This window comes from Nesoenas mayeri, assembly GCF_963082525.1.
Source record: "Nesoenas mayeri genome assembly, chromosome: 12".
NCBI classification, from domain to species: Eukaryota; Metazoa; Chordata; class Aves; order Columbiformes; family Columbidae; genus Nesoenas; species Nesoenas mayeri.
Genome location: NC_137547.1, coordinates 2,718,627 through 2,745,521, shown reverse-complemented (window position 1 = coordinate 2,745,521; position 26,895 = coordinate 2,718,627). Strand labels below are relative to the sequence as shown.

The 26,895-nt window shown below is 45.6% G+C and overlaps 2 protein-coding genes across 5 annotated transcripts in view; both read left to right on the top strand.

Moving 5' to 3' along the window:
- ITFG1 (integrin alpha FG-GAP repeat containing 1) overlaps positions 1-15,218 on the top strand; it is an 87,749-nt gene extending 72,531 nt beyond the window's left edge. For all 3 annotated transcript variants that reach the window (XM_080351892.1, XM_080351894.1, XM_080351893.1), the window contains exons 15-18: positions 8,040-8,164; positions 8,985-9,067; positions 10,393-10,510; positions 14,375-15,218. In XM_080351892.1, coding sequence (XP_080208018.1) covers positions 8,040-8,164; positions 8,985-9,067; positions 10,393-10,510; positions 14,375-14,434 — 386 coding nt within the window. In that variant the 3' untranslated portion in view covers positions 14,435-15,218. The remainder of the gene's footprint in view (positions 1-8,039; positions 8,165-8,984; positions 9,068-10,392; positions 10,511-14,374) is intronic.
- Positions 15,219-21,181: 5,963 nt separating this feature from the next.
- The window catches only part of NETO2 (neuropilin and tolloid like 2), a gene marked incomplete at both ends in the record, with an annotated part of 30,030 nt that continues 24,316 nt past the window's right edge, over positions 21,182-26,895 (top strand). For both annotated transcript variants that reach the window (XM_080351908.1, XM_080351907.1), the window contains one exon: positions 21,182-21,215. In XM_080351908.1, coding sequence (XP_080208034.1) covers positions 21,182-21,215 — 34 coding nt within the window. The remainder of the gene's footprint in view (positions 21,216-26,895) is intronic.

Sequence of the window (26,895 nt, the reverse complement as noted above, 5' to 3'; positions counted from 1 at the left end):
CACGCTATGAAGTTGTGCCCGTCAGGTGTTTTGCAATGTGCTTACTCTTCCCTGTTGTTGCATTGAGTTCTCATGCTGTTTAACTAAATTGGATTGTGAGGTGAAGACAAATGTCTAGCAGCTATTACGGTAAAGAATTTAAACATAAACATTGCAATATGTACCAGACAAAAGCAAAATAAGCTTAATTTCAATAGCCATTTGACATTGCAGGATTCATTACGTGGAATTCCACTATATAGAAGGAGGATGAGGTTTGTGACCAGTTGAGGAACCTGAACACACATCAGTCCATGGACCCTGACGAGCTGCATCCCAGAGTCCTGAGGGAACTGGCTGATGCGGTTGCCTGGCCACTCTCCATGATATCTGAGAAGTCCTGGCAGTCAGGTGAAGTCCTGGTGGTGGGAAAAAGGGAAACATTAAAAAGGGGAGAAAGGAGGAACCCAGGAACTACTTATCTGTCAGCCTCACCCTGTGCCTGGGAAGATCATGGAATAGATCCTGTAGAAACCGTGCTGAGGTACATGGAGGACAGGGATGGGATTCAAGACAACCAGCACGGCTTCACTGAGGGCAAGTCCTGCCTGACCATCCTCGTGGCCTTGTACAATGGAGTAACTACCTCAGTGGACGAAGGAAGGGCTATGGATGTCGTCTGTCCCCATAACATCCTTCTCTCTAAACCGGAGAGATATGGATTTGATGGGTAGGCTGTTCAGTGGAGGAGGAACTGGCTGGATGATCACACCCAAAGATTGGTGGTCAATGGCTCAGTGTCTGGATGGACACCAGTGACAAGTGGTGTCCCTCAGGGGTCTGTACTGGGACCAGCATCGTTTAACATCTTCATCAACAACAGAGACAGTGGGATCAAGTGCACTTTCAGCAGGTTCACGGATCACACCAAGCCGAGTGGTTCAGGTGACACACCTGAGGGACAGGATCCATCCAGAGGGACCTGGACAAGCTCCAGAAGTAGGGCTGTGCAAACTTGGTGAGGTTCAACAAGGCCACATGAAAGGTCCTGCACCTGAGTTGGACAACCCCTGGTATCAATCCAGGCTGGGGAAGAAGAGGTGGAGAGCAGCCCTGCGGAGAAGGACTTGGGGATGTGTCAATGAAAAGATTGGTCATGACGCAGCCATGTGCGCTTGCAGCCCAGAAGCGAATTGTATCTTGGGCCACATAACCAGAAGCATAGGCAGCAGGTAGAGAGAGGGGATCCTGCCCCTCTGCCATGCCCTGTGAGACCCCCTGCTGGTCCAGCTCTGGGTCCTCAGCACAGACACACATGGACCTGCTGGAGTGGGGCCAGAGAAGCCACAGGAATGAACCGAGGCTGGAACAGCTCTGCTGGGGACAGGTGAGAGAGTTGGGGTGTTCAGCTGGAGAAGAGAAGCTGCGGGGAGACCTTAGCGCAGCATTTCTGGACTTAAAAGGGGCCCATAAGAAAGATGGAGACAGACTTTTCAGCAGGACCTGTTGTGACAGGACAAGGGGTGATGGTTTAAACTAAAGGAGGGAGATTCAGGCTGAACACGAGGAAGAAATTGTTGTCCCTGAGGGTGGTGAGAGCCTGGCCCAGGTTGGCCAGAGAGGTGGTGGATGAACCATCCCTGGAGACATCCCAGGCCAGGCTGGACGGGGCTCTGAGCAACCTGAGCTGGTGAAGATGTCCCTGCTCATGGCAGGGGGCACTGGGGAGCTGGGGAGGCCCTTCAGCACAAACTATTCTGTGATTCAAAGAGTGTTTTCATGGCACAAGCTGCAATCATTTAATAATTGAATAGCTGGATTCTGTTAAAGGGATTTTCTGGTTGCTGCAGGTGGCGATATCCTGCTGGGATGTTTTTCTTTATAACTCTGTTTTGCTTAGGAAACTGACTTGAACTTGGAATATTGCATGAAATATTAACCAAACTTCAAATGTTTAGGCATTACATGTCAAACAGCTTTCCTCCATTTTATTGTTTGGTTGGGATTTTTAAGAGTTTCTAATTGGATTTCTGTAATTTTATGGTATAAAGTTATTCTTAATGAAAACACATCTTCTCATGTAATGCATCAGATCTGGAGTCTGGGCTTGGAGAAGTATCCCAGTGTTAGCAGCACTACAGGTAATAGGTACCAGAGTTGCAGGTATGCACTTTCAGTGCATAATTTTAAGCAGAACAAAGCTCTTGCTCCACTATCTGTTCTTTTCCAGCCAGTGACCTGCAGCCCCAAGGCAGTCATAAGGGAACTGGAGCAGAGCTTTCAACTAAAGCCAAGGAAATGGCATTGTCCATCTTTCTAAAAAGCTTTCAAGTTTAGAATTGTTGTTTTTTGTTTTTTTCTTGAAAGCTACTTTGTAAATTCCTATGCATGCTACACAGGTATTTCATTATTATCAGTTATATTTTTCCTTTTTTTTGCAGTAAGTGGCTCTGGCATATTTTCAAACAAAATAAGGAGCTGCCGGCTCCAAAGCTGGGGAAACACTTTGGTGTGCAATGTAGCACAATTCTGATAATCCCTGTGAAGTCAATGTCCCCGTAGTGTTCCAACCAGGCACGTTCACGGGGGAGTTTTACCCAGTTCTTGACGCGGCTCTGTCTGACTCCAGCTGTTCCACGCGTGTTGTTCACAGCTCCGCAGCAATTTCTGCAGCTTCTGCATGTAGTTTTTGGGAATAACTCGAGGTTTTTCTAGGATGCATATGCACATCTAATCCATAGGAAAGCAGTGTTTCCTGTGGCGAACGCAGTGTTGAGGCAGATGATGGTACAGAAGAATTGAGCTGCCGGTCTGTGACTACAGGCTATAGCTCCAATACTGTGTTTTACACCATGAAAAGGGTTTTGACCAGGTATAGAGACTGGATGTCCAAACCAAAGCAACTCCTTGCTGTATTTTCTAATTCTGTTACATTTTGGCGTTTTCTTGACAAGTTGTTTCATGCTTCACAAATATCTTCAGTTAGTATTTTGGTGAATGTGTTATAGCTTCTGATAAATGCATCATTTTGCAAATTAGAGGAAAATACAGTAACTGGAAGAAATAATGACATAACATTTGTATTTATGAAAATACATCTTGCTATTCAGTCCTCTAATATATTGAACTGGGGGGACTTTTGAAAACCTAACTATTATTACTGTATTTTGAATTAATCTGGGTGGCTTTAATGGACTACTCAAAAGTGAATTATATTTCATCAAGAAAATAATAATTTTAAAAAATTAAAAGAATGGTGCTTCAGGAGACCACAGGTTTGAAACCTGAGTTTCTGTTTCCATTTCCATTAGTCTTTCAGCTCTGTGCCATGATCTTGTGTGTTCTACTGTATTATGCCACAAAATAAGCTTATTTAAGTCAACTTAACAGTATCAGTGGTGTGTATCTATTTATGTGGGTTTGTAAATCCAGTATCACACATTATCAGTTCTATTTCAAGAAACAACAGAGAGATTTGATTCCACATGCGAACACAATCCCCTTCCCTTCGGGACAACCGAAGTCCATGCACTGCCTGGGTCGGGTCACCTGCGATGGGGTTTGAGGACGTCCCGAAACATAGAAACAAGTGCTGTATGTGTCATAGACACCACAGCATTCTGTTCTTCAGACAGGACTTTGGAAAGGTTAATGATATGTGTTGCATCAAGTTTATTATGCCATACTTCAAAACTAAGGGGCTTGATTGTGAGATGTTCAGAAGGACTCCTGGCCAGCAAACTCTAACGTTGTAAGGTTTGGCTGCCCAGGATCATTAGCTGTTTGTTAAACACGTAGTCTCTGACAGGCGGAAACCACTCAAAACCGTGGCTTAAAATGCTGAGGTTTCTTACTCTGCCCAAGGTTTTTGAAGCAATCAGTGTAGTGACTTAATGATTTTAAACAAAAATATAACCACCAACAGCTATGTTCACAGCATAGCCCATGGTATGGGTGCTTCCAAATAACCCTTTGAAAGCGAGAAGCATAAAGCATAAAGACATAGTGTTTAATAGTGTTTAAAGTAGTATTTAAAAGTAATAATGTACAGCATGGACAGGGTAAGGTTTGGTAATTCCTGTTTATAGTAACAGTTCTGCGGATGGAGCAAAAGAAGCTGTGAAGCAACAGCCACTTTCTGCCTCTTGCAGAGATTTCTGAAGCTTGAAGCCCAGTTGGGGTGAGAACTGAACCCACCTTCCTGCCCAGACATGGAATGATACTTTCAAATCTTCTTGCAACAAGTAAAAAACCACTTACAACAGTTTTACAACAGAGCAAATAGCTGGGGTTGCTATTTAAATTAAATTTTAATAACTTTCCTAAGTAAATTAATTACCAGTGACTGAGAGCTTCAGAAATTACAATAAACTGTTAGCAGTCCTCTCTGTAATTGTTCTTTTTATTTTTCATCTTTGTTCAAGGTTTTTATGTTTCACAGATGTTCATCTTGTCATTCTTAATTATTTGTTTGCAATTCTAAGTGGAACATTTGAGTAACCATCAAACTCTCATGGAACAGATGACAGATATAGGTGGAGTAAAGCGAGAAATAGACTCAAAGATCTGTTTGTAGTTCAGCTTTGAAGGCAGCTGGAACCTTCGATACACTGTCATCCCGCGTCCGCTCAGCTGCTATCTCCCAGATTTAAAGGCAAATAAATAAAAGGTATTGCACATTTTCTGCTTGCTATGTAGAAGCAAGCATTCCTTTCTGACCTTTGCAAATGATCTATTTACATCCTGAAGCATTTCGTTATCCTTATCTTAGTAGGCATGAGAACCAGTGTTAGTAGCCATTAAATTATTCAATGCTTTTAGGAATACTGGCTGCAATATCTGACTCTCTAACCTCTTCAGGGCTGACTGCACACCGGGTATGACTTTTTCTTTCATTTCCTTTAATTTAGCTGACATTTATTCCATTTGTATGGTGAAAGAAAAAGGGAGATCTCAGTTGCTGTCTCCTCATAATCCCAAATATTTCACTCAAAAGTCATTCTATAAGCTTTTCGATGTTAAATATTACAGCAGAATCTTCTTCTTTTGGGACAAGTCCCTCCAAATTCAGCGTTAGTGAAGCAATTTTTTAAATAAAATGTTTTATGATGTTGTAGCATGCTCAAGTAATTCATAACTTGTTTGGCTTTATAACTAAGTCAAATTTAATAGGCCCGCTTTTGTTCCTTGCTACTTTTCTATGGATAACCAGTGCTTTCAGATATTATGTACTTATTCTGAAATACTCAAATTTTAGAGTTGGCAATTGAGACCTAGAGATTGAGCAATTTAGCCAAGAAGGTGTATGAGCAGCTGGTGACAAAGTGGGGACAGTCAGTGACAAAGTGGGGACAGACGCCAGGCTCTAGTCCTGTCCTGTTACCTCCATTTACTGGAAAATTGCCCATTGTGAGAGCAAAGCCCCCAATGCCCTGAGCTGGGGATTCCCGAGCGGTGACACAGGACATTGACCTCCCAGCAGAGCAGGGAACTGCAAATCCACTTTAAATATTGCCACCTCTGCTTTCTGCGTGGAGAAAAAGTAAATGTCAATCTTTAGAGCTGTTGTTGTTTCTTTTGGCTAATAGCCTTTTAGCTTAATAAAAAGGAAATGGCATCAAGCTGATTTTTCAGATCTCATCTAAGTGTATTTAGCTGACATGTATCTTGCCGGTTTAAATGAAATTATCATAGCTCTAAAGCTACCGTAATGCAGGATATTTACTTCATGACTAAACCGGCCCATCTCAAAACAAGTCTGACATGGCAAGCTGCTACCCAGAGAGATGCTGTTCAGAGAAGCAGAACGTTGGGTCATAGAATCACAGAATGGCCTGAGCTGGAAGGACCCACAAGAATCATGGAGTCCAATTGCTGTCCCTGCACAGGACAGCCCACAGGTCACACCGTGTGTCTGAGAGTGTAATTATTGTATTGAATACGGGTTCAAAGTTATCGTCATCCCACGTACGAGGAAGCTTGTCCACCATAACAAGATGCAAAAGCTGAGGAGCTTCTGCGAGTAGATGTCATCTCTCGGAGCTTTGATGCTCTGGACAGTGGCTCCCAGAGGATCCCTGGGCTTGCTGCTGGTGATCAGGGGCGGCCGTGTGCCCGCATTCATCTCCAGGAGCCTACAATGGGACCTGGGTTCTGTTTGATCTCAAAAGGATCACAGAATCCCAGGATGTCAGGGACTGGAAGGGCCCTGGAAAGCTCATCCAGTGCAATCCCCCCATGGAGCAGGAACACCCAGATGAGGTTACACAGGAAGGTGTCCAGGCGGGTTGGAATGTCTGCACAGAAGGAGACTCCACAAGCCCCTGGGCAGCCTGGGCCAGGCTCTGACACCCTCACCCCAACAAGTTTCTTCTCAGATTTAAGTGGAACCTCCTGTGTTCCAGTTTGCACCCATTGCCCCTTGTCCTGTCCCTGGTTGTCACCAGCAGAGCCTGGCTCCATCCTCCTGACACTCCCCCTTTCCATATGGATCCCCAGCAATGAGTCCCCCCTCAGTCTCCTCTTGTCCAGCTCCAGAGCCCCAGCTCCCTCAGCCTTTCCTCACACGGGAGATGCTCCACTCCCTGCAGCATCTTGGTGGCTGCGCTGGACTCTCTGCAGCAGTTCCCTGTCCTGCTGGAACTGAGGGGCCACAGCTGGACACAAGATTCCAGGTGTGGTCTCCCCAGGGCAGAGCAGAGGGGCAGGAGAACCTCTCTGACCTACTGACCACCCCCTTCCAACCCACCCCAGGTCCCATTGGCTTCCTGGCCACAAGGGCCCAGTGCTGGCTCATGGTCACCCTGCTGTCCCCAGGACCCCCAGGATGTTTGGTGTTTCCCAAAGGTGTAGTTGGTGGTTGGAGGTTCCCCAGCCGTGGCAGACACAGTGTGACCCGTGCAGCCACCGGCCCGGAGCTGGAGCACAAAGCGGCTCCAAGCTGGGCCGTGGAGGGGAGTGTGCAGAGGGAGGACAGAGCTGGCTGCCGAGTCATCGCAGAATGGGAATTCACATTCACACTCTGTCACGTTTTATCGCTTAACTTACAATGACCAATTTCAGGCATAATCTGTCCAATGTCAAAGCAGAGAAAAATCCAACACTTAAAAAATACTGACCGTACATCATGTCTTTGTAAAAAACTGTTTCTAATGATGACCTAAGCCTGCTTGTGGTTGTCGGGTGTTCCTTGAACTCGATTCTGTTGATCTGGTGAAGGGCTGAATTCACCACGATGCTGACGAGCTGCTGATATGATTCCTGCTGTGGAACCAGGTCACTTACTAAGAGGCTTTCTAGAGGATGAACAAAGGATCTACATAGGATCTGAATCAATTTGCCAGAAATCAAAAGATTACAAGGTTTTCATTTAAATGGAATAATTGGATACTTTGGAAATGGGATGTAAGTGAACCTGTTGAGAACCGCAACACTTGTTTGTTTCCCTGCTGCCTTTTCAAGAAACAAAGAATGTTATTTTTCCCCTACAGTCCCTCCTTCAATCATTACATTATTACAACATGCTCTCACCAGGACCTAACTTGCAACCACTATAATCCTGTTTTCATTAAATCCATTTGTTAGTTTAGAATTTGTGCATGAGAATTTACTTTGCAAATTTTGTGACACAAGAAAAACTGGTAGTTACCAATTAACGCTAATAAGTATTTAAATGAACCTTCACGTGCTGAGTCTGAGCTTGTAAATCAAGGGGGCAACAGACTTGGCACTGCTCATATCAAAATAAATGTGGATAGCTGATTTCTTCTCAACTTGTAACAAACAGTAGATTCAAGTTAACATGGAAATGGTGCTCAGAAGAATCTCTTACCTAGAAATGTAAAGCATTTAAGCTGTTCTCCAAGTGAGTGCCTGCGAGTCGTTTGAAAATGTGGAACTGAGCCTTTAAGAACTAAATTACCATGCGGTTGGTTAAAATCTTTCCAGCATTTTTTATTGCTGCCTCTGAAAGGTGCATTTGTGTAGCAAGTGGGTGGGTTTGGGGTAGTGTGGTTTTCTCCTGGGATACTGACGTGGGCTCCTTGTCCCTCTGTCCGCAGCGGGCCAGCTCAGCCAGTCCGCACACTTCGCCCTCCAGCTGCCCTACAACGTGCTGGGCTTGGGACGCAGCGCCAACTTCCTCGACCACCTCTACGTGGGCATTCCTCGGCCTTTGGGAGAAAAGGTCAGTGGAGGTTTCAGATCGCCCAGCTAATGTTTATGGTGTTACCTTTCCTGGCAGAGTTTGGATGGAAACACTGCTAGGGACATTGGTTTGTTTTTTTCAGAAGAATATAAAACAATAAGCTTGAATACAGAGAAGTTTGCCAAAAAGAACTTTGTATGCCTGGTTTTTGGGGTGTATGAGCTCCAAAGCCAACACTAGGACACCAAGATGACTGAAGGTGTCTGTAAATGCTGGCACAGATATCTAGTGCTTGTTTGTATGGTAAGTGTGTATTAGGTCTCATGGTCTCAGCTGTAACGCTTGCCTCGCATAATCCTTTCTGCCTTGCTGATAAAACCATGATCAGTGAGATGGAAGGTGGAGATTACCGTGTTTATCTAATCTGCAGATGAAACATTAAAGTAGGGTCCTGACCATTTGCAATCTTCAAAGATCTGATGGTGCTACTTCAAAAAGCGAGGTATTTGAATTAGCTTACTGACCAAATCCTGATTTGGATAATTGCTTTGCCTGCCTCCTTTGTAGTGTTAGTGCTTTTCTTCTTTCCCTATTATGTTATTGCTTTGTACTTTTTAAGCAGACGCTGTGTTTCATGTCAGAAATAGTGACTTTGCTTTTTACTTTTTTTTTTTTGAAAGCACTTTGAGCTTTCAGAATAAAAGGTTTGTACAAACATGAGGGAATAATCACATATATTTAAAATCCTTTTAAAAAAGCAACTGTTTTCTTGTTTCTCCTTTTGTATGTTTCAAGAGAGAATTCCTTTGCTTTTAAGTTGGTTTGTTAAGAATTGACATAGCCTTTGGTTTTCTTTCAGTCCATAAGAAAACAAGAATGGACAGCTATCATACCCAACTCCCAGCTGATAGTCATCCCCTATCCTCATAACGTTCCTCGAAGGTAACTTCATTTTGATTTGCACTTCGCAAAATCCCATTAATACAGAGCTTAAACTAGGCATTAGGTGTATGTTTACAAATAGTCCCTCGCAGGGGAGGTGAGTTGTGCGGAGGGGGCTCGGCAGAGCACTGTGCACAGACCCCGTGCCCAGAGACTATCACAGTCTGTTACCAGCTCATACAAACAATGAAGATCTATCGCCAGCTCAGCTCCTGTGAACAGTAACATATTTGCTGGATTTACCCACATTCTTGTTGACAAATTGCAAGGACGGCAATGATTGAAGCAAGTGGTTTTGTTTCAGCAAACATGCAATTTCTGGCTACTTACATCTCAAAGCTTTAGTTCCGCCCCTGCGAATGTGCTGTCTGCTGCCACAGGTATGAATGTTTCTCTTTAAGCAGAGGTGAATGGGTTGGTTACACAAGAGCTTGAATACCGAGTTCATTTTGCAATTAAAATGTTTACCACGGAAAGAGCACTTTTCTCTCTTTGCTATTAGAGAAAACATTAGTCGCATATTCCAGCTGCTCTTTGCCGCTTGATCTACTAGTGAGGTCAGTTGCATTTATCATGCAGAAATGATTCTGGCATCAGTTTCAGCAGTTAATTTTACTATAGGACAAATATCAGTTGAGAAGTGATGTGCCACTTGGGTTGCTAATTAACAACCGCAGTAATAACATGTGCCAGATCAAGAAAATTTACTTTTTGTCTTGAGGTACTTAAAGGTATGTGTTATGCAGAAATTTTTCTGCCATCCTTCATCTATTTTTGCTTGCCTATAAAGTAAGTTTATGGACACTGTAGAACAGCAGAGGATAGAATCCCCAGAAGAAATCAGATTTCCTACTGAACACTGCTTAAATGGATAGGCTCTTTTAAGATGGAGATGATGTTCCATGCGAGGCCTCAGTGCTGCCACTGGTAGGAGCTGGGCTACAAAAGGTGTTCCCTGGGCCTCGGGATGCCACAGTGTTCGAGCAATGTCTTCCAGAAGTCCTTAATGTGCTTCATTTTGTTGCTCCTGCCATTCTCCTCCCATCATCAGCTGGTTCTGCTGCCCACAGCTGCAGCTGGCCCTGGGTGAACCTGGGGCTGAGCTGCACGGCCAGCGGGAGCCCCTGAATGCAATTGTGTTAAATCATATATTTCCAAGTAAACACCATTAAGCCTCATTCTCTAGGAATAGGCACTAGTTTCTGTAGACCAGGTCATTACCTGCCTTATACTAGCAGGTTCATTTCATCTTTATATGTTAAATCTGATTTCTGCTTCCTAATGGAAGATATTAATGTTTCCGTGGATTTTCTTCTGTTGGACAGCTGGAGTGCCAAACTGTATCTGACCCCGAGTAACATTGTGCTGCTAACAGCTATAGCCTTAATTGGTGTCTGTGTTTTCATCCTGGCTATAATTGGCATATTACACTGGCAAGAAAAGGTAAGCTTAATTAACTACATTTTTTCTATATTTTCTATACTATTTAATACTTCCTAATTTTCTACGGTCTTGTACACTGGCTTTTTTGAGAAGTTTTCTACTATATACTTTCTGACTCAGACTACATTAATTCCCAGAAGGTGTTTATTATTAATTCAGTATTTACTGCAAGCTTAAAAATTGGCATTGTTTTTATTTAAGCTCTAAGACACTTAAAAAAGGAAATGAAGAGCAACACGGTTAAGCTTTTGCCATTAAGCTGTTACTCTCAACTAAATGAGACGGTTTTGTTTCATACCTAAGCTTTCCTTTTTGCAGAGTTTAAGGGAGTACTGTTGTGGAAAATGGCACATAAACTCAGTTTACTTACAGTGAGTTCTGCTGGTAATCTAAAAATGAGGAATGCGTCCCTTTTTCTCTATCTCTGCTGATTACACTGACATCAGCATTCAAGACTATAGGGAGCCAGTGGTGTACACATTGGCTGCTTTGCTCCGTGTGTCTGAATTATACATGCAGGGTATAGAAATCCATTGATTTTGAGAAGCATTTTGAAAGCGGCCTTTCATGTCACAAAAGAAACGCGTCCCCATTTTTCTTAACTATGCTCAGTTCGCAATCATATCCAACTGGCAGGATTGCCAATAAATGCTACTACATACCCAAACCATAATCTTAGCTGTCAAATAAAATTACTGCACATTTTGACATGGTAGAGCTGTTTGTTATTTTGTGCTTGTGGAAATAAAATGACCTTGTTAAACATTCAGATAGGCTTTGCGCATGCCTCATATTCAAATGGTATTTGCCAGTCTTTGCTCTTCAAAATGTTAAATGCAGTCTCCAAAACAACAGTAAAGGTGGGAATAAACCAGACAAAGCAAAGAAACACAAAGTTTGTGAGTGTACGGGAACACACTGCTGATGGGAGCCAGGACTGCGCCGGGTCCAGCGCTGTCCGCAACGCATTTCGGCAGCAAGAGCAACAGAACAAACACTTGGAGTTCAGGAAGGATTAACTACCTATCATTCCATCTGGAGAAATGGAGATTTAATGACAATGTTTAAAGTAAGTCTTTGTGCAGTAGTTCTTGTATTGTAACTGAGTGCGCTGAGCCACTCCGCACCCATAAGTACACGGCACTGAAGTGCTGTTCTGCTTATATTATAAACTCATTCCCAACAGCTGCATCTTGCTTAAAATAGGCACGTATATTTGGATCAACTCTGTGCATTTTCAGGCTACTGTATAAACCTTTGTTAATTCCTATAATTTTCCAGTGCCCTCCTATTGATTTTTACCTTCCCAATTTTTAGAAAAATGGTTGAGGTACAGAACAAATCCGAATCTTGACCAAGGCTGTATTGTGCTTCACTGACATGACTGGCAGTTAACTCCGAAGTTCCTTGTTTCTAAGCTTGTTCTGGGTTTACTGCCTCTTCCTGTGATCCTCTCATAAAAGCACTATTCTGCCTGAATGCTGTTTGCCCTTGCAGATCTCTAGAGCACCTATAGCAAAGAAAGGAAGGGGGATGTACGGGCAGCTACAACCTGTTCTTTCCCCAGAGGATGTATTTGTCTGTACGCTGCACTGGTTTATGTAGCAGTTAAAATAGACCACGTACATTCACCTCTGCAAATAAGTAGTGAGAGCCGTTTGTCTACAATAGTTCTTATACAAGTATCATCCTGTTTAAATAACTGTAGGAGTCAGGGACAGTGTGTTGCTCTGTCATGCCATAGAAATTTGGATCCATTTAAAAAGAAGAGGTTTTAAACCTCGGTTACTAGTTTTTAGTTTTGATACATCAAATGAAAGATAAATCGAGGAAGAATTTGCACCATTATTCATCTGAGGACCTTGATATTCCCATATTCTGATTCTTCATAACGTACTTTGTGGTCTTGAGCCCGCTCATGGGAACACATGGGTGATAATACTGCTAGAGAAGTTTTGATGGATTCATTAGAGTATCCGTTACTGTCAAATTTGAAGCAGTAATTTTGCCAGGAAGCATACAAGAAATGGAGGGAAAATTGCTTTCTGAGTGAGACTATAAAATTTTGTGGAAGGTGACACGCATTTCAATGCGGGAGGGAGTACGGCGCTCCCCTCTTCCCACCAGTCTTGACATTCAGAATATTCCTGACATCGAGAAAGTCCTGCCAAACAGCCAGACTGATACATCTGAACTTCCCCCACAGCTCTGCTGCTGCCACGAGTGCAGCAAAACCCACAGGGAGTGGAACGGAGCTGCTGCCGCACGTACCGTGTGTGGCGAGATCTCCGCGCTGGAGGCTGAGCAGCCGCCAGCCTTTCCTGGCACAGCATGCACACCAAACCCTACCTAAATTGTCATGTATATTGATAACCGAGATGCGAATCTGAATGCCCACACAGCTGCATACTGTAAAGGCTTTCCTTAATTTTACTCATCTGTCGAGGGTTTAGATTGCAGGGTGACAATAGAACCCTGGCAGGTGTATTGTTAACCTCCTCTCCTCCCCGCTTCCCACTCCGCACAGGCGATCGGGAGGGAAAGAAGGACAGAGAGAAGAGAGCTGGAAACATTAACAATGTTTTACTAATGCTACTAATAAAATAGAGAAAATAATACAAAATATACAAAACCAATCTGGAAAGTCCCAGCAACTGCAGAGCCGGCACCCGAAGTCCTGGACTGGACTGCAGCCAACTGGAGCTGGACTCAGTCTGTCACCGGCCTCAGTTCGCAGGGACGACTCGCAAGATCCTCTCCTAATGTCGCCATAAGGAAAAGGGACAAAAGGGGCAAGATCCTCGTGATCTCCCACTTTTATATGAAGTATCACGTGAATGGGATGTTATACACAGTTGGTCAGTCTCTTGGTCACCTGTTTCTCGCTGCCCCTCTGGCGAGATGTCCATCCATGCTTATCAATAACTTGTCATTCCATTGCTGTATTTACCAAAACATGTACCTGGTTCTCCAGGAAAATGCAGCTCATATGAAGCTTTAGCTGACAGGCACATTCACTAAAAGAGAAACTTGTTTTTAACAAAACCAGGACATCATAGGAAAAAAAAAAAAAAAAAAGTCATAAGCAAGCTAAAAAGCATTTAAATCTGCTTTGCTAAATTCTCTGATGCTGGGATTTACACATACTGGTCATCACGACAAAACCCCTGTTTTCTAGAAACGTTCATGCTGTGTGTTCAAAACTCCTTCAGTAAGGGCTTTGAGAGTCCGAAACCGCGTTAGGACAGCAGGGGATGCTCATGGCGAGGACACGTTTGTACCCATTACGTGGATTGTGGGTCCAGTTGAAATACGCTGCTTTTTCCCAAGCACCGTCCCAGCTGCACATCCTACGGCATGTTCTCATCATCCAAACCAAACCAGGCAACGTTTTTAGCCTCCTTGGTGCTGCTCATTGCAGGTTGAACTGCCATCTTTGGCTGAGTTTGGATTTAACAGAAACTTTTTGAAATAATCTCCAGTGTAACAGATGACAGTTACAGTTACTCCAGAATAATTTCATCTCGTATTTATAATGCAGACTAAATAAATGCATACTAGGAAACACTCTTCATTTTGTTGAAATATTCCTTTTAAAGAAGCATTGTTAGAAATAATAGAAAAGAATGGGTCATAAATACTAAAACAGCTGAGCATTAACAGCAGAAGCCGATTTTCAGTAGATTATTACTGTTTTAAACTGCCGACATTTAAAAACTAATTACTGGGGCTTTTACTGAGCTTTTTGCCTTTTGTCAAATGAATGACTTGGAAAAAATCAGCTGTTCTCTGCCATTTGACAACGTGCTTCTGTACCCGTATCACTCTGCATCCACAAAGCGCTTTTTCATTATTGTTTTTCAGAAAGCGGATGACAGAGAGAAGCGGCAGGAGGCTCATCGGTTCCATTTTGATGCCATGTGACATGCCTTAATATTTCTGAAGGAGCTGCTACTCATTTGCTTAATTGCAATACTGATTTCTGATTTGTGAAATGATTACCGTGACATACTGCTGGTGTGCTATTTGTAAATGTTGCGTTATTTGGTAGTTGTTTGGAAAGTATTAAAATTAGACCTGAATGTCTCCCAAGGCCTTTCTGTTAACAGACTGTACATAATAGGACTTGATCTTTATTTAACAGAACTGTACGTTTATTTTTCTTAGTAAAGGGATCAAATTGCATGTACCATTGTTTACGTACCACCAGTTCTTTAGTAATATTTGATAGAAAGAGCTGTGTAAATAAAGTGTAGCGTTTCAGTGAGCAGAATACTTTGTACCACCTGAATTGCTCTTGTCGTTTGTACATTCCTGCAAAATAACCTGCATTTCTGAAAATCCAGCTTGAGTAGTTTCCCAGATGACGTGGTCATTCATTATTTTGATTGTACTCCATGGTGCTCAGCCTGAAGTATTCTGTATTTCTCTTTGTTTAAACCCGTCTGTGCAATAGTTAGAGGAAGCAGGGCCTGGAGATGGACCAGCGGCCTGCAGTGCCGCTGCAGCTCCGTGGCCATCGCAGGGTGGATGCAGTATTTATGTGTGTTAGTTCTAGAGAGAACACAACACATTAAAAAATTAAAATCATAAAATGTATCAGCATTACATAAACTGTTTGCATAAGTAAACTATAACCATATTTATTTTAGGAAGGCCTAATGTCGTTATGAAAGAAACTTTTCATTTATTTATTCTATTTATAAGAAAGGTCAGGGATTTTTTTGTTTGGTTTTGGTTTTAAACAAGTTTGAAAGAAACATTTTGGAGCGGCAGGAGAATGAGGATTGACTCCCTAACATTCTTTGCTAAAGGATGAGATACATGGAGGTTAAAGTAAGAATATAATAGGTCAGTCAGAATAAGCCATGTATGTTATCTGTGTGCACTCCTGTGCCCAAGTGTCATGAGGATATAATAATCACATCAGGCGAGTAGCTCGACTTCATATATTTACAATGGTGACAAAAGTGCAATTGCTCAGTGTGCTTCGGATCTTGGAAGAGTCTCAAAATAATCATGCTTTAATTTAATAGGTATTCAGGACAGGACAGAAAGCACAGGCCAGGATGGACAGGATAGGACAGGATGGACAGGACAGATAGGACAGGACAGACAAGCCAGGATGGCCAGGCCAGGACAGACAGGACACAACAGACAGGACAGGACAGGCCAGGACGGACAGGACAGGCCGGACAGGACAGGATGGCCAGGCCAGGCCGAGCTGGTCCTGTTCCCCCACTCACCCTCAGCACCTGCTCCCGCGGCAGCACCGACCCGTCCCCACAGCAGCACCACGTCTGAAAGTCCCGAGAAGAGCCGAGAAGCGCTCTGCCAAGCCATGGGGTTTATCAGGGATTTCCAACGTGAACTGGTGAGACTGCAGCAAAGGAGACTTGCACCTGACACCCTGTGAGCACTCGGGACAGCACCTTTCCTTCCTGCACGCCTTCCTTAGAGTGGCGTGAAAAGGTAAGATTTCTGAGATAAACACTTCACGCTATGGGACTTTTTAAACCGCGTTGATAGAATTTGCTCCCGACAGCAACAGCAATAACAGGTTTCCCAGCTCAGAGAAGCAGGATCCAGCACATTGTCCTGTCTGTGTCAGATGGTCGCGGAGCGTAAGGCCAAACGCAAAATGCCGCCGGGGCAGCAACATTGGCTGTAGCCCAATATAAAAACCATAGATTACCCTCCTTATGTTTTTTAGAAAAACAATTAGGAACTAAATAACCTCATGCTGACATTTAAGCTGTCCTCAAATTAACACAACAATGAACTTGGTATCTTTTGCTTAAAGGTGTTTTGCATGCTCCGTAGCGCATCATTGCATCGCTTTGTATACCATACATTGTTGGTACGTTAATAGTTTTCTTTTAATAAAGTTTACCACAGATTCTAACTACTCGTAGCTTGGCTCACACTACTGTATGCACTCTTTTTTGAATGAAAGCATTAAGTATTGTTAAACCTCTTGTCAAAGGTTTCATGTCGTACTTTGGTTTTCTGTTCTATAAGCATCAAGAAGAGGTTTGAGTAGGGTTGTTACCCGTCTACCGGTGAGTTTAAGAAGGCAACACACAAAGTGTAGTTCCAGGTGATCATCACAATAACCGATAAGTGAGAAATAGTTGTGATGCAGCGTTTTCCCAGCCGTGTCCCTGCCTTTGGAACGGCTGCAGCACCACATCTCACCTATGGAAAAACACTGGTGACGTGCCAACTGACAGATGGCTGCTGAAACACCATCTTTCTTTGTTCTCATTTTCCATTAGGAGCTTTACGACTGAATCTTCCTACCAGATTTATCATTAATGCACTATAATCCCCCAAGAAAAGACCCAACTTTGCTGCTGCAGATTAATGGGCATATTCTGTAGAGCACGGGAGGAGCGGGAGAGACGGAGGAATCGCGTGGCGAGCCCGTCATAACACACAGTGTTAGTGGAAACATCCGCTACGACTCATTGAAAAGTCATCCCTGTAAATGCACTGAGTGAGTTCAGGACTTTTGTAACTGCTTTCAAAGAAACAGAACAGCAGAAGTCAGTCCCAAAGTTTCTACTACGTTATAATCATCAGCGCTTAGTTTTGTTAATGTAAAAGCATTAACCATCCTAGTCTTGAAGTTATTTATAATCAAAATAATGATTTTTTTTAATCCAGAAAATACAATTATGCTTAAAATAATCTCAAACTTTGCAAATAAATAGTACTAATTCTTATTTTTACTAATTCAAGATTTTGAATCAAAGAATGAGTCAAAAAATCCAGAGCACTCAAGATGTTAATCTGAACTATTGCCGTGGGGTTTCAGTAGCCCTGTGTTTTTCTTCCATTTGGTGACAGGATCTCTGTGTTGCGGCACCAGTAATACCAGCCTCAGCTGACACTTGGGAAACCATCAGCCACAAAGCACTAGTTTTGTAATTAATTCCTGTCTTCCATGAAAAATGTGATCCCATCTATGATACGATCCCTAGAAGTTATAAAATATGTGCTAACTTTATTTTGAAATTCCTGAATTTCCTGACTTAAGCCACAAAAGTGTGTAGGTATATTCTAACTCAGGTCTAACTATTGCTGGCAACCAGCAAAGCGCACAGTAAGCTTTCTGAAGATTATCAGTATTCTTCCTGAGTATTTGAAAGTTTGCGGTATTCTTAACTCAGTACTAAATAACAATGTCAATTATACATATTTGCATACTATTTTGTATTAGCACACTAAGAGGCACTTGCACCTTCTATCATTTTCTAATTAGAACTTGTATATGATTAAGATTTAGCAAATGCACTTAAATCCTATTGACAAACCTAGGTATGGGAACAGTTAAAATGTGTCTCCTAACTTCCTTACGTATTCACTGTTGATATCTATATTTTTGCAACCTGTTTCAAAAACAACATACAAGTATCTTCAAATGCAGTAAAAACACCTGCAGGTCTAAGGCCTTTTGTGATGTACAATCTGCTACTCCAGAGCAGCAGACACTTTGGGTAACATTGAAGTTAAAACTTGTGGCAGAACAGCAAAGGTTGCAAGGAGGAGCTGTTGGGAGAAGGCAAACCCGGTTCTAACAATGGCAATGTGGGGCTTCAGCTGCAGCAGAGCCCCTGCTGGAACTGCCCCGTGGTTACCTGTCCATGCAGGTGTTTACCCCATCCAGCGAGAGGGGCCGTGTCCTCGGGGAACGGTTCCCGCTCCAGAATCACCGCGATGACCCCACAGAGCAGCGGAACAACCCCAGCATTCAGGTAAGTCGGGCTTGCTGTGGGCTCGACCCTCACGCGTCTTCCCTGGAAGCCTGCGCTCTGCCTTCCTCCCAAAACAGGAACAGAAGGTTTTTTCAGACCCAACACTGGTTTACTACAAAATATTTTAAAGCACCACCTGTAGCAAGAATTCTAGCAAGACAAAGCAACAGGGATGTCCTGGGGAGAAGCGTCTCTGCCAGCCGCAGCGAACCATGGCAGAATGTGCCCCGAACGTGTGAGGTGGCGCTGCTGCCCGTGTCCCGCACTGGCACTGTGGCCAGGAAAGAGCAAGAGGAAAAGCTCCTGACTTCCCAGTAGCTCCATTCACCCTTCTGAGGGGCAAAGCCGTTCAACTCCCCAGTTACACTGACTGCAGCACGTTGGGTCTTCGCAATTATTAATACTACAACTTGTACTGAGCACAAGGTATTACCAGGTTTTTCGTCTGTTTCTTCGGTGTGAGACAATTTGTGACATAAGCACATGTGACATGACCATAAATAATTTTCCTGAATGGAAATTCAGCTCGAGATCTGAGAATTGTAAGTAATAAAAATATCTGAACCAAATTTTGCCATCAGCTACACTGTGCATTTAAAAAAAACAATTTTCCTAACAATCTGCACAAGGCATAGTCAGATTTTAATTTTGCATTCATGTACTTGGAGAGAGGACAAAAAATGGTGAAGGATGCACAGATGTGGCAGAAATATTTTGTCTGTTAGATATTTCATTGAGTTACTACAGTAAACATTTTCTTTAACAAAGAGAAAAATCAAAGTCGATCCACCTAATGAGGACTTGACTTTATAAAGGAGTTTTCACTATGGAATTCAACATTTCATCACACCACTAAAAAACATGGTTAAGAGGTGAACAGAGAGAAATTGCTTTATCTGCTGCTGGAATGCAGCAGCTATTTAACAATTCATGGAAAAACTACCCTTTGAGAAGGGCTGTATCATCTCTATTCGAAATCGAAGGGACAATTCAAGTAAGCGGAATAATGTAATTATGTAACTTGGGATTTTGCCAGAGCATCAAGCTTAATACTTCAGCAAGCTTCTTAGAACACTGAAATGCATCTTTAATACCCAGAAAGCTCAAGACCTTGGCCAGGAGGTCCCGCCGGGCCCCTCTGAGCACGGATCGGTGGGACCGACACCAGGATTGACTCGGAACAGTCACCGGATAATCTGAACCGAACAACGACCTTTTCTAACACAATCTGCTGACCTTTGCGTGTTGTGGGAAGAACTGAACATTCGCACACAGCGCAAGAACATCAGGCAACCAGAGCTTCGCCTCCCACAACCGTGTGGTGAGCGGCCATGCTCAAGTAGCCAGGATCGCAAACTGCAATTATGCATCTAATTAACAGTTTCCAAAATCTAGTGGGTCTATGGAGTGGATTTCCAAATGCTTCCGTAAAGTGCCTGAGCTCAGACAACGGAGTTCGGCGGGGGAAGCCGCAGCTCGGGGTGACACCGCTGTGCGCGACCGCGGGGCCCGAGTGAAGCGCCGTCCTGGCCCCCCAAGCGGGGAAACGCAGCCCCGGGGGCCGGGCGGGAGAGCTCGGCCCGGCTGAGCTCGGCCCATGAGAGCTCGGCCCGGGGCGGGGGGCCCGGGGCGGGGGGCTCTGTCCACCCCTGCCCGCTGCGCTAAGCTTTGCAACACGCTCCGCGCACAGACCAAAACATCTTCCGATCTCAGTTATACGCGTAGCCGGTCAGTAGGTCAACCTCTCCCGGCCATGCTCCCGGTGCCCGGCCCATCGGCGGCTCCGCCGACAGCTCGGAAGGGTCCGGGAGGATCTGCCGACCGGGGCTCTCCCCCCCGAAATCCCTTCCTTCTCCCGAGGGTGAGCCAGGTCATCTCCCTGCCATCCCTGCCCCCACCTCGGGCCCTTTCCCTAACATCTCCCGTCACAAGCTAACCCGACGTGATGGATAACCGGAGGGATGCGAGCCAGAGCAGGCAGCAGGCTAAGTGCGCCTTTTTATTAACTTCTTGTAAAGTAATAGCTCCATTTTAGCTGTCAGTCTTGTCAGACAACAGCCGCACAATAGCGTGTGATGGGCTCTCCCCGGCGCCGGAGCTGCAGGCAGCTCTGCAGGCAGCGGGCACGGCTGCACCGCCCGGGCGCTCTGCCACGGAAAGGGGGAGCGGGGGAGGAACGGGAGGGGAGGGGAGGGCCGGCTCCCTCCCACCCCACCAGCACCCCACTCAGATCCCGAACAAAGGCGGGTAGCCGGGATCCAGCCACCGTGTCCCGGGAAGGGGCCGCCCGGTTCGCCCGCTCCGCCCTGGTCGCCGCGGACACGGGGGCCGCGCTGGCGGCACCGCCGGGCCCTCCGCAGACGGAGAAAGCCCCGCGGCCGGGCGCGGAGCGTGGCCTGGGGCGCGATGCGCGGCGGAGACCGAGCGGAGCGCCCAGCGAGGCGACGCCGGCTCCCCAGGGGGGCTGCCCGAGGGCCGCTGCCGCCCCTGCCTGGTGCCCGGCCGGGCGGGGGGAGCACGGCGGCCCCGCCGGCTGCGGCGGTGGCTCCTTGCGGGGCTCCGTGGGGGCGGGCACATGCGTACAAGCGGCTCATCCAGGCAAACACCCCTTACATCTTAAACGAGCTTCATTTAGCAGCAGCCGCTTCAGCCGGGCTGGCAGCTGCCGGGCTGTGCCCAGACCGCCTGACGGGAGCCCCTCCCCGCCTCTCCGCCCCTCCGGGGCAGCCGCCCCGCCGGAGCCGCCGCGCCCCACTGCTGATGGGACCGAGCGCGGCGGCGGCTCCGGGCTCGGGCATGGCCGCGGGCGGGCGGGGGCCGGTCCAGCCGTAGCCGCGGGCCACAGCGCCCTCGCTGGGGGGGGCACCGCAGCCATGGAGCGCCGGTGATCACCGCGGCCCGCCGGGAGACAATGGCCCTGCACAAACTCTGCTCGGTGCTGGAAGGTAGGAGCCGCGGCGTCCTCCGCGGGAGAAGCCGCCCGCGCCCGCCGTGGGGAGACGCAGTGCTCCCGGCGGCGGCCGCACCTCCGGCTGCCCCGGCCGCCCCCTCCCCGCCAGCCGAAACTTTGTCGCGAGGGGGCTGCGGAGGGGCGGCCGACCGCTGCTGGGGATGCTCCTCCGGGCAGCTGCCCCGCACCGGCCCCGCTCTGCTGGGCGCGGAGGCAGCGCCGCGGGGTTGCGGGGCTGCGGGCGCTGCCGGGAACCCGCAGCCAGCCACCCCGGGCTGCCCCGGCGGGAGCTCCTGGGCACCTCGGGCCGGGATCCCATCCCGCAGACTCGCGGGTCCCGGTGGCAGCGCCCCTGCCCCGGTGCCCCGTGTGCTGCCGAGGCGCACGGGGAGCTTCCTGCGCTCCCGTCTCTTCGCACTAAAAACACTTCGTGCGTTCGGAACTCTGCTAACGATGTGCCGAGCAGAGCCCGGGTTATCATGCTTGTTATCGGGAGCGAGATCTGTTTTCAGCGAGGTTTTCACAAAAACGGTCACCCGGGGCACCAGCTGCTGCCTGGCCGGTGTTCACCTCTGCTGCTCCTCGCTTGAGGCTTTTAAATCTTGTTTCTAACTTCTGGAGGTTCAGAGGTAAACGACTGAGGAAAGCTCCTCGCCCTAGCATTGCTTTGTCTGTGGTATTATTTATACAGCTCGACAGTGGGCAAGAGTTTTCTGTCAGAAAATAACGCTAGATATGGCAGTTAACCTTGTGCCAGGGGATTATTTCTAGCGTTGTATATCTTCTTCAGTAATAGCAGACTTGAACCATCAGGGATTTTTTATTATTATTATTAAATGATTCCACTAGGAAATTTTGGAGAGTCTGCTTGCGTTATTGATGACAACGAGGCATCACTGCAGATGAACCGTTTCTGAAATGCATTGATGTCCTCCCACGGTATGAAAGTTGTGAAGATAACGTAGATTACATAGGCGCATCAGGCTCACCCGCGGGAGAAAAGCATGGAGATTTTTTTTCAACTTCCTCTTTAAGTAACATATACCATAAAGGACTATAAACCAACCACAAAATACAACTGGCATTGCTACTTCTTAATTACTTTCTACATATGCTGATTTAATTACATTTCAGAAAGATGTGATTGCTGCATATTTGACTGTGATTGCTGCATATTTGACTGTACAGGTTTTCTCCTGAACAGACCACTAATCTTTTATTATCACGCTAGTGTCCAGGTAAAAAGTGCCTCTACAGGAAGTTTTTTGTATTATTCATAATCTATAAATTGCACAAAGCCATTAGTCAATAAGCTATTAGTATTCTAAATGCATTGCTTGCCATGACTACAGAAACAACCTATCATTACTTAGCATCACACACTCCCTTTTATCTCTTCTTCACCAGAAGTCTTCTTGTAGTCTGATTATTACATCTAATCAGAAGGAAAAAAACATGTTCCTATAAATAGACACACAGATTTAATCCCAAAAGGAAACGCTTGGGAATAACATTCAAAGTGAGCCGCTGTATTTTACAATTTGCATCTTTAATTCTCTACCTACTGTGGCCCTAATTGTTCTCCCTCCATACAAACAGCTCTGTGTGCAGAACTGGGGGAGTTCATACATGAAGTACCATATTGTGGAAAGTCATGTATCTTTTAATAATACTTATTAATAGAAACAGTTTCATCTTTTGTTCTTAGCATGGAATACGTTTCTGTCACACAAAGGTGGTATTTTTGGCTGTGTCCCTCAGGGCAGAAGAGAACCCATCATACTCACATTGAGGCAATTCAGATTTCTTCTGCTACGCTTGCTCAGAACTACTCAGTGTTCCTCCTCAGCTCTCAATATTAAGGGCTGATTGAAATAAAGATCTCACTACAGTTCTTATTGCCTCTGTCTGTAGCGTTCAGCAAAACTTTTCAAAGCCTCGTGCAGAATCCCATCCTCTTACGTTGACTATTTGCCCCCACCCTGATGTACCGGCTGGCAGCGCCGCACGGAACTGGGTGGCTGCGGCATGGCAATTGTAGGTCTGGCAGGTGGTTGGTCTGGCAGGTTGTAGGTACAGCAGGTTGTAGGTACGGCAGGCTGTTGGTATGGTAAGTTGGTATGGCAGGCGGTAGGTCCGGCAGGTTGTTATGGCAGGTTGGTCTGGTAGGCTGTAGGTCTGGCAGGTTGGTGTGGTAGGTTGATTCGGCAGGTTGTTATGGTAGGTTGGTCTGGTAGGCTGTAGGTCTGGCAGGTTGGTGTGGTAGGTTGGTTCAGCAGGTTGTTATGGCAGGTTGGTCCGTCGGGCTGTATGTCTGCCAGTCTGTGTGTCCATGAGGTTTGCGGAGCTGCAGCCCAGCCCTTGGTGTGGAACTTCCTGCAGCCCCAGGTGCTGGTTGGTGCTGGACATGAAGCCTCTTCCTCCCAGGTTCTGTTCTCCACGAGATCTGAACACACCAGAATCAGTCTGTAGTCGTAGCACAAACTCGCAAAATGCAACTGCTCTGCAACAATAAAGCATTATAACCCTTTGCTTCCAAAGAGAGCAAAGCAGCTGCTTTCTTGATAAAGCCTTAGTCCTGTTATGCTTTGGAAGTAAATACATCTATCTTGAATTTCCTCATATTTGCTGTTCCCCCAAAATGTGTTCGCTAAGAGCTTGTCCCCATTCTTCAAATATCTTCCCTCTTTCATCTCCATATCCTATAATTTGATTAAAAAAACCCAACAAACCCCAAGTTAAATCCTGACTGCTCATTAGGTTTGGATTGTTTGGGCTCCAGTCTAGTACATAACATTGTGTTGGATTGATTTAAAAAGCTAAAGAGAGTTCTGTCGATTCCGTGCTGATGATCTCACCCGCGGGCAGGCCTGGCACAAACCATGCCGTCCCCAGCGCCCGCTGGGTTTCCCAGTCACCTGCAGTTCTGGCGGGTTGCACAGTGCCGAGTGCTGGGATTAACGTCCCGCCCCTCCGCTCAGCCCCATCGTTTGCATTTGGGCAGGATTCTAAGAGCTGATTTCTCACAAACAAGCCGTGTTAGGAAGCAATGCTTCCTCTGCCACACAAAAGCGAGGCATTGCAGCCTCCCGTTTCCAAAGTCAGAAGGTGTAGCAATGGCCCAAAAAGTTAAAAACAAGCAGAGAAAAAAGATAATCTAAAGATCCGTTAATGATTTTACCATTTGTGCACTGAAACCAAAATCAAAGTACTGACTGTAAAGGCCACAGTGGCCCTAACAAAGGCAGTGTCAAGTATCTGTCAGAACATCGTTTTTTACCTAAACCCAGGACCTACTTGCAGCCTGTTGTGCTCCGCCCAGCGCTGAGCACCCGCTGGCACTGCTGAGCAGCTACACGCAAGTCAGGGAATGTAGAACGGGGTTCGCAAAGCTGCTGTGCTGTGAACAAGGAAAGGATTTGGTGGGGTGTATCGTGCCTTGCCATTAATGTGTGGACAAACTTAACATCCAAAATGCACCGATCCCAGAGTGGCGTAATGTCAAAAACATTAACTCCCTGGTTTTCCTAAGACATAGTTCACAATGACCACTAAAATGTTTACAGAACAAGTTGGTTATAATGACGTTGATATTAATAGAAAAGTTCAGTGTATAAGTCAGGTATAGAGTTGTAGCCAGAATACAGAGTAACGCTGGGTTGAAGCTAAAGGAGCTATTGAATTATATATCCCTATCTAATGAGAAAAGATTTTCAGCACCTTCCATAAGGTTCACAGAGGGAGATTTGGCAGAAAAAAATGGGCCCAAAATGAAACTTCATAAGCTATTAATCATTGACGAACCTGTCAGCAATTGACTGGATAATTCATTGCAGGAATGGTGAAGAGAGCTGATAAACATCTGCAATTATGCCAGAAATTGCGGATAGTCTTGTACGCATTGTTTAAATACAAACCGTGTTGCACACGTAGTGATGGACATGCTTATCTGGACTGAAGCAAAATCTTAATTACAGAGTCTTGGATACAGTTGGGCTTCTAGCAATGCAAACAAGCTTGCTGCTTTTCTGCCTTTTATACTCCAAATTGGTTTTTAGTTAATGAAACACTTGCAGTCTCGGACAACTTAAATGGCTTGTTCCATTTTAATAGCTTGCTACCTCCTGATATGTGACTGACAACTGCCACCTCAAATGCTGTGAGTTTTTGGGGTGGGGGAGTGTAAATTTTTCAAGAAAAAAGGCAGCAGGTAACTTTCCATTAAAGAATTCCACTGTCCTTTTAGCTTATCTTTGTGCTTCACCCTGTTTTCTGTTTTTACAAAGCTGATGTTGTTCTATGCAGCAGGGAAAGACTGGCAATATGGGAATACGTTTCACAAAACGTCCTTCTTTAACATACCATAAAACCCATGAACACAGAGAAGTCTTGTTTGAAGGGGCTGAGATTGAGGAGTTTAGGAAAAACATATTCATTTGTGCTCTCTGCACAAATTGTCAGACATGACATCAAACAGCAGAACTTCTAATATAATGCTAATTCCATAATACACATTCCTGAAAAGATTTTTACTGAAAAAAATACACTACACTGATAAAAAAGAACGAGAGATGAAGAAGTTTGGGACGATCTAATCTATTTTTAAGTCAAAAGTATCACTATCCAAAAGTATCACTATGCTGTAAGAACAAGTAATCTGGGGGAAAGCTGCATTCAGAACAGTTCTGTACAGCAGGATCCGTTCTGTCAGCTCCAGGGAAACCAGGTGAACTTGAAGCTGCTGTATGTATTTCAATAAGGTGTTTGGAACCCCTCGTCAGCACGGTTTGCACACCCAGCTTCTCATCAGCCTCTTGCTGCACACAGCTTGGAGATGAAAAAGACCTTCCATATAAAAAGGAAAGCTTCTCTTTTAAAAATGGAAAGTATCAGGAGTTGGCAGGCAGACGTGCCCAGAAAAGGATTATAAGTACCAGGATGTGGAGCAAGTGGTAAAAGGTGGGAGCCTGCGGCTGCTCGCGCGTTTGCAGCGGAGGAGGCATCAGAAACGGTGAATGTTCTGAGCAGACCTGGAGGGGGCTGTGTCGCAGGTCCATCCGAGCATGAACTGTTCTGCAGGCGATTGTGAGCAAAGGGACATGCGAGCGCCGCGTTTTCCTCCTGAACCAGGTAACCTGGTTCCTCTGCAGACACACAGGCCACCCCTTTGTTTCGTTGGCAATCTGAAGGGGAGAAACCCCCCTGGAAACAGCTGGAGTGCGATGGAACGATTGTATCTGAGAGCAGAGCCATGCGGTCACTGTCCTGCTGGCACGCTGAGGGCTAATGAGATTTGGATCTTAGCGAGGCACTCGTGTCACTGCTAACAGCTGCTGAAGCCCCTTGCTGCCGTCAGGCTCTTGTGGGAAGGATTACAAATGGTGTGCCGCTCCTGGCGTGCTCTGGGTAGGATTCGCAACTCAAATACGCCTTGTCTGCTACACATCATCACCTCTACCTCCTTCTGTGGCCATCCTGCGGTGTATCCCAGCACGAGGACGCCACCGGAGCTGTGAACAGGCTGAGCTTTAGGCAGCCACCCTAACTGCCCTTGGATGCTCGTTTTACCATCTGTAAACGTCCTGTTCAGAGCACAGGAGCTCAGGGAATATACACAGGCTGGGAACTGAAAGAGCACGTGGGATTCAAAAACTGTTGTGTTTTCATCCTCAGCA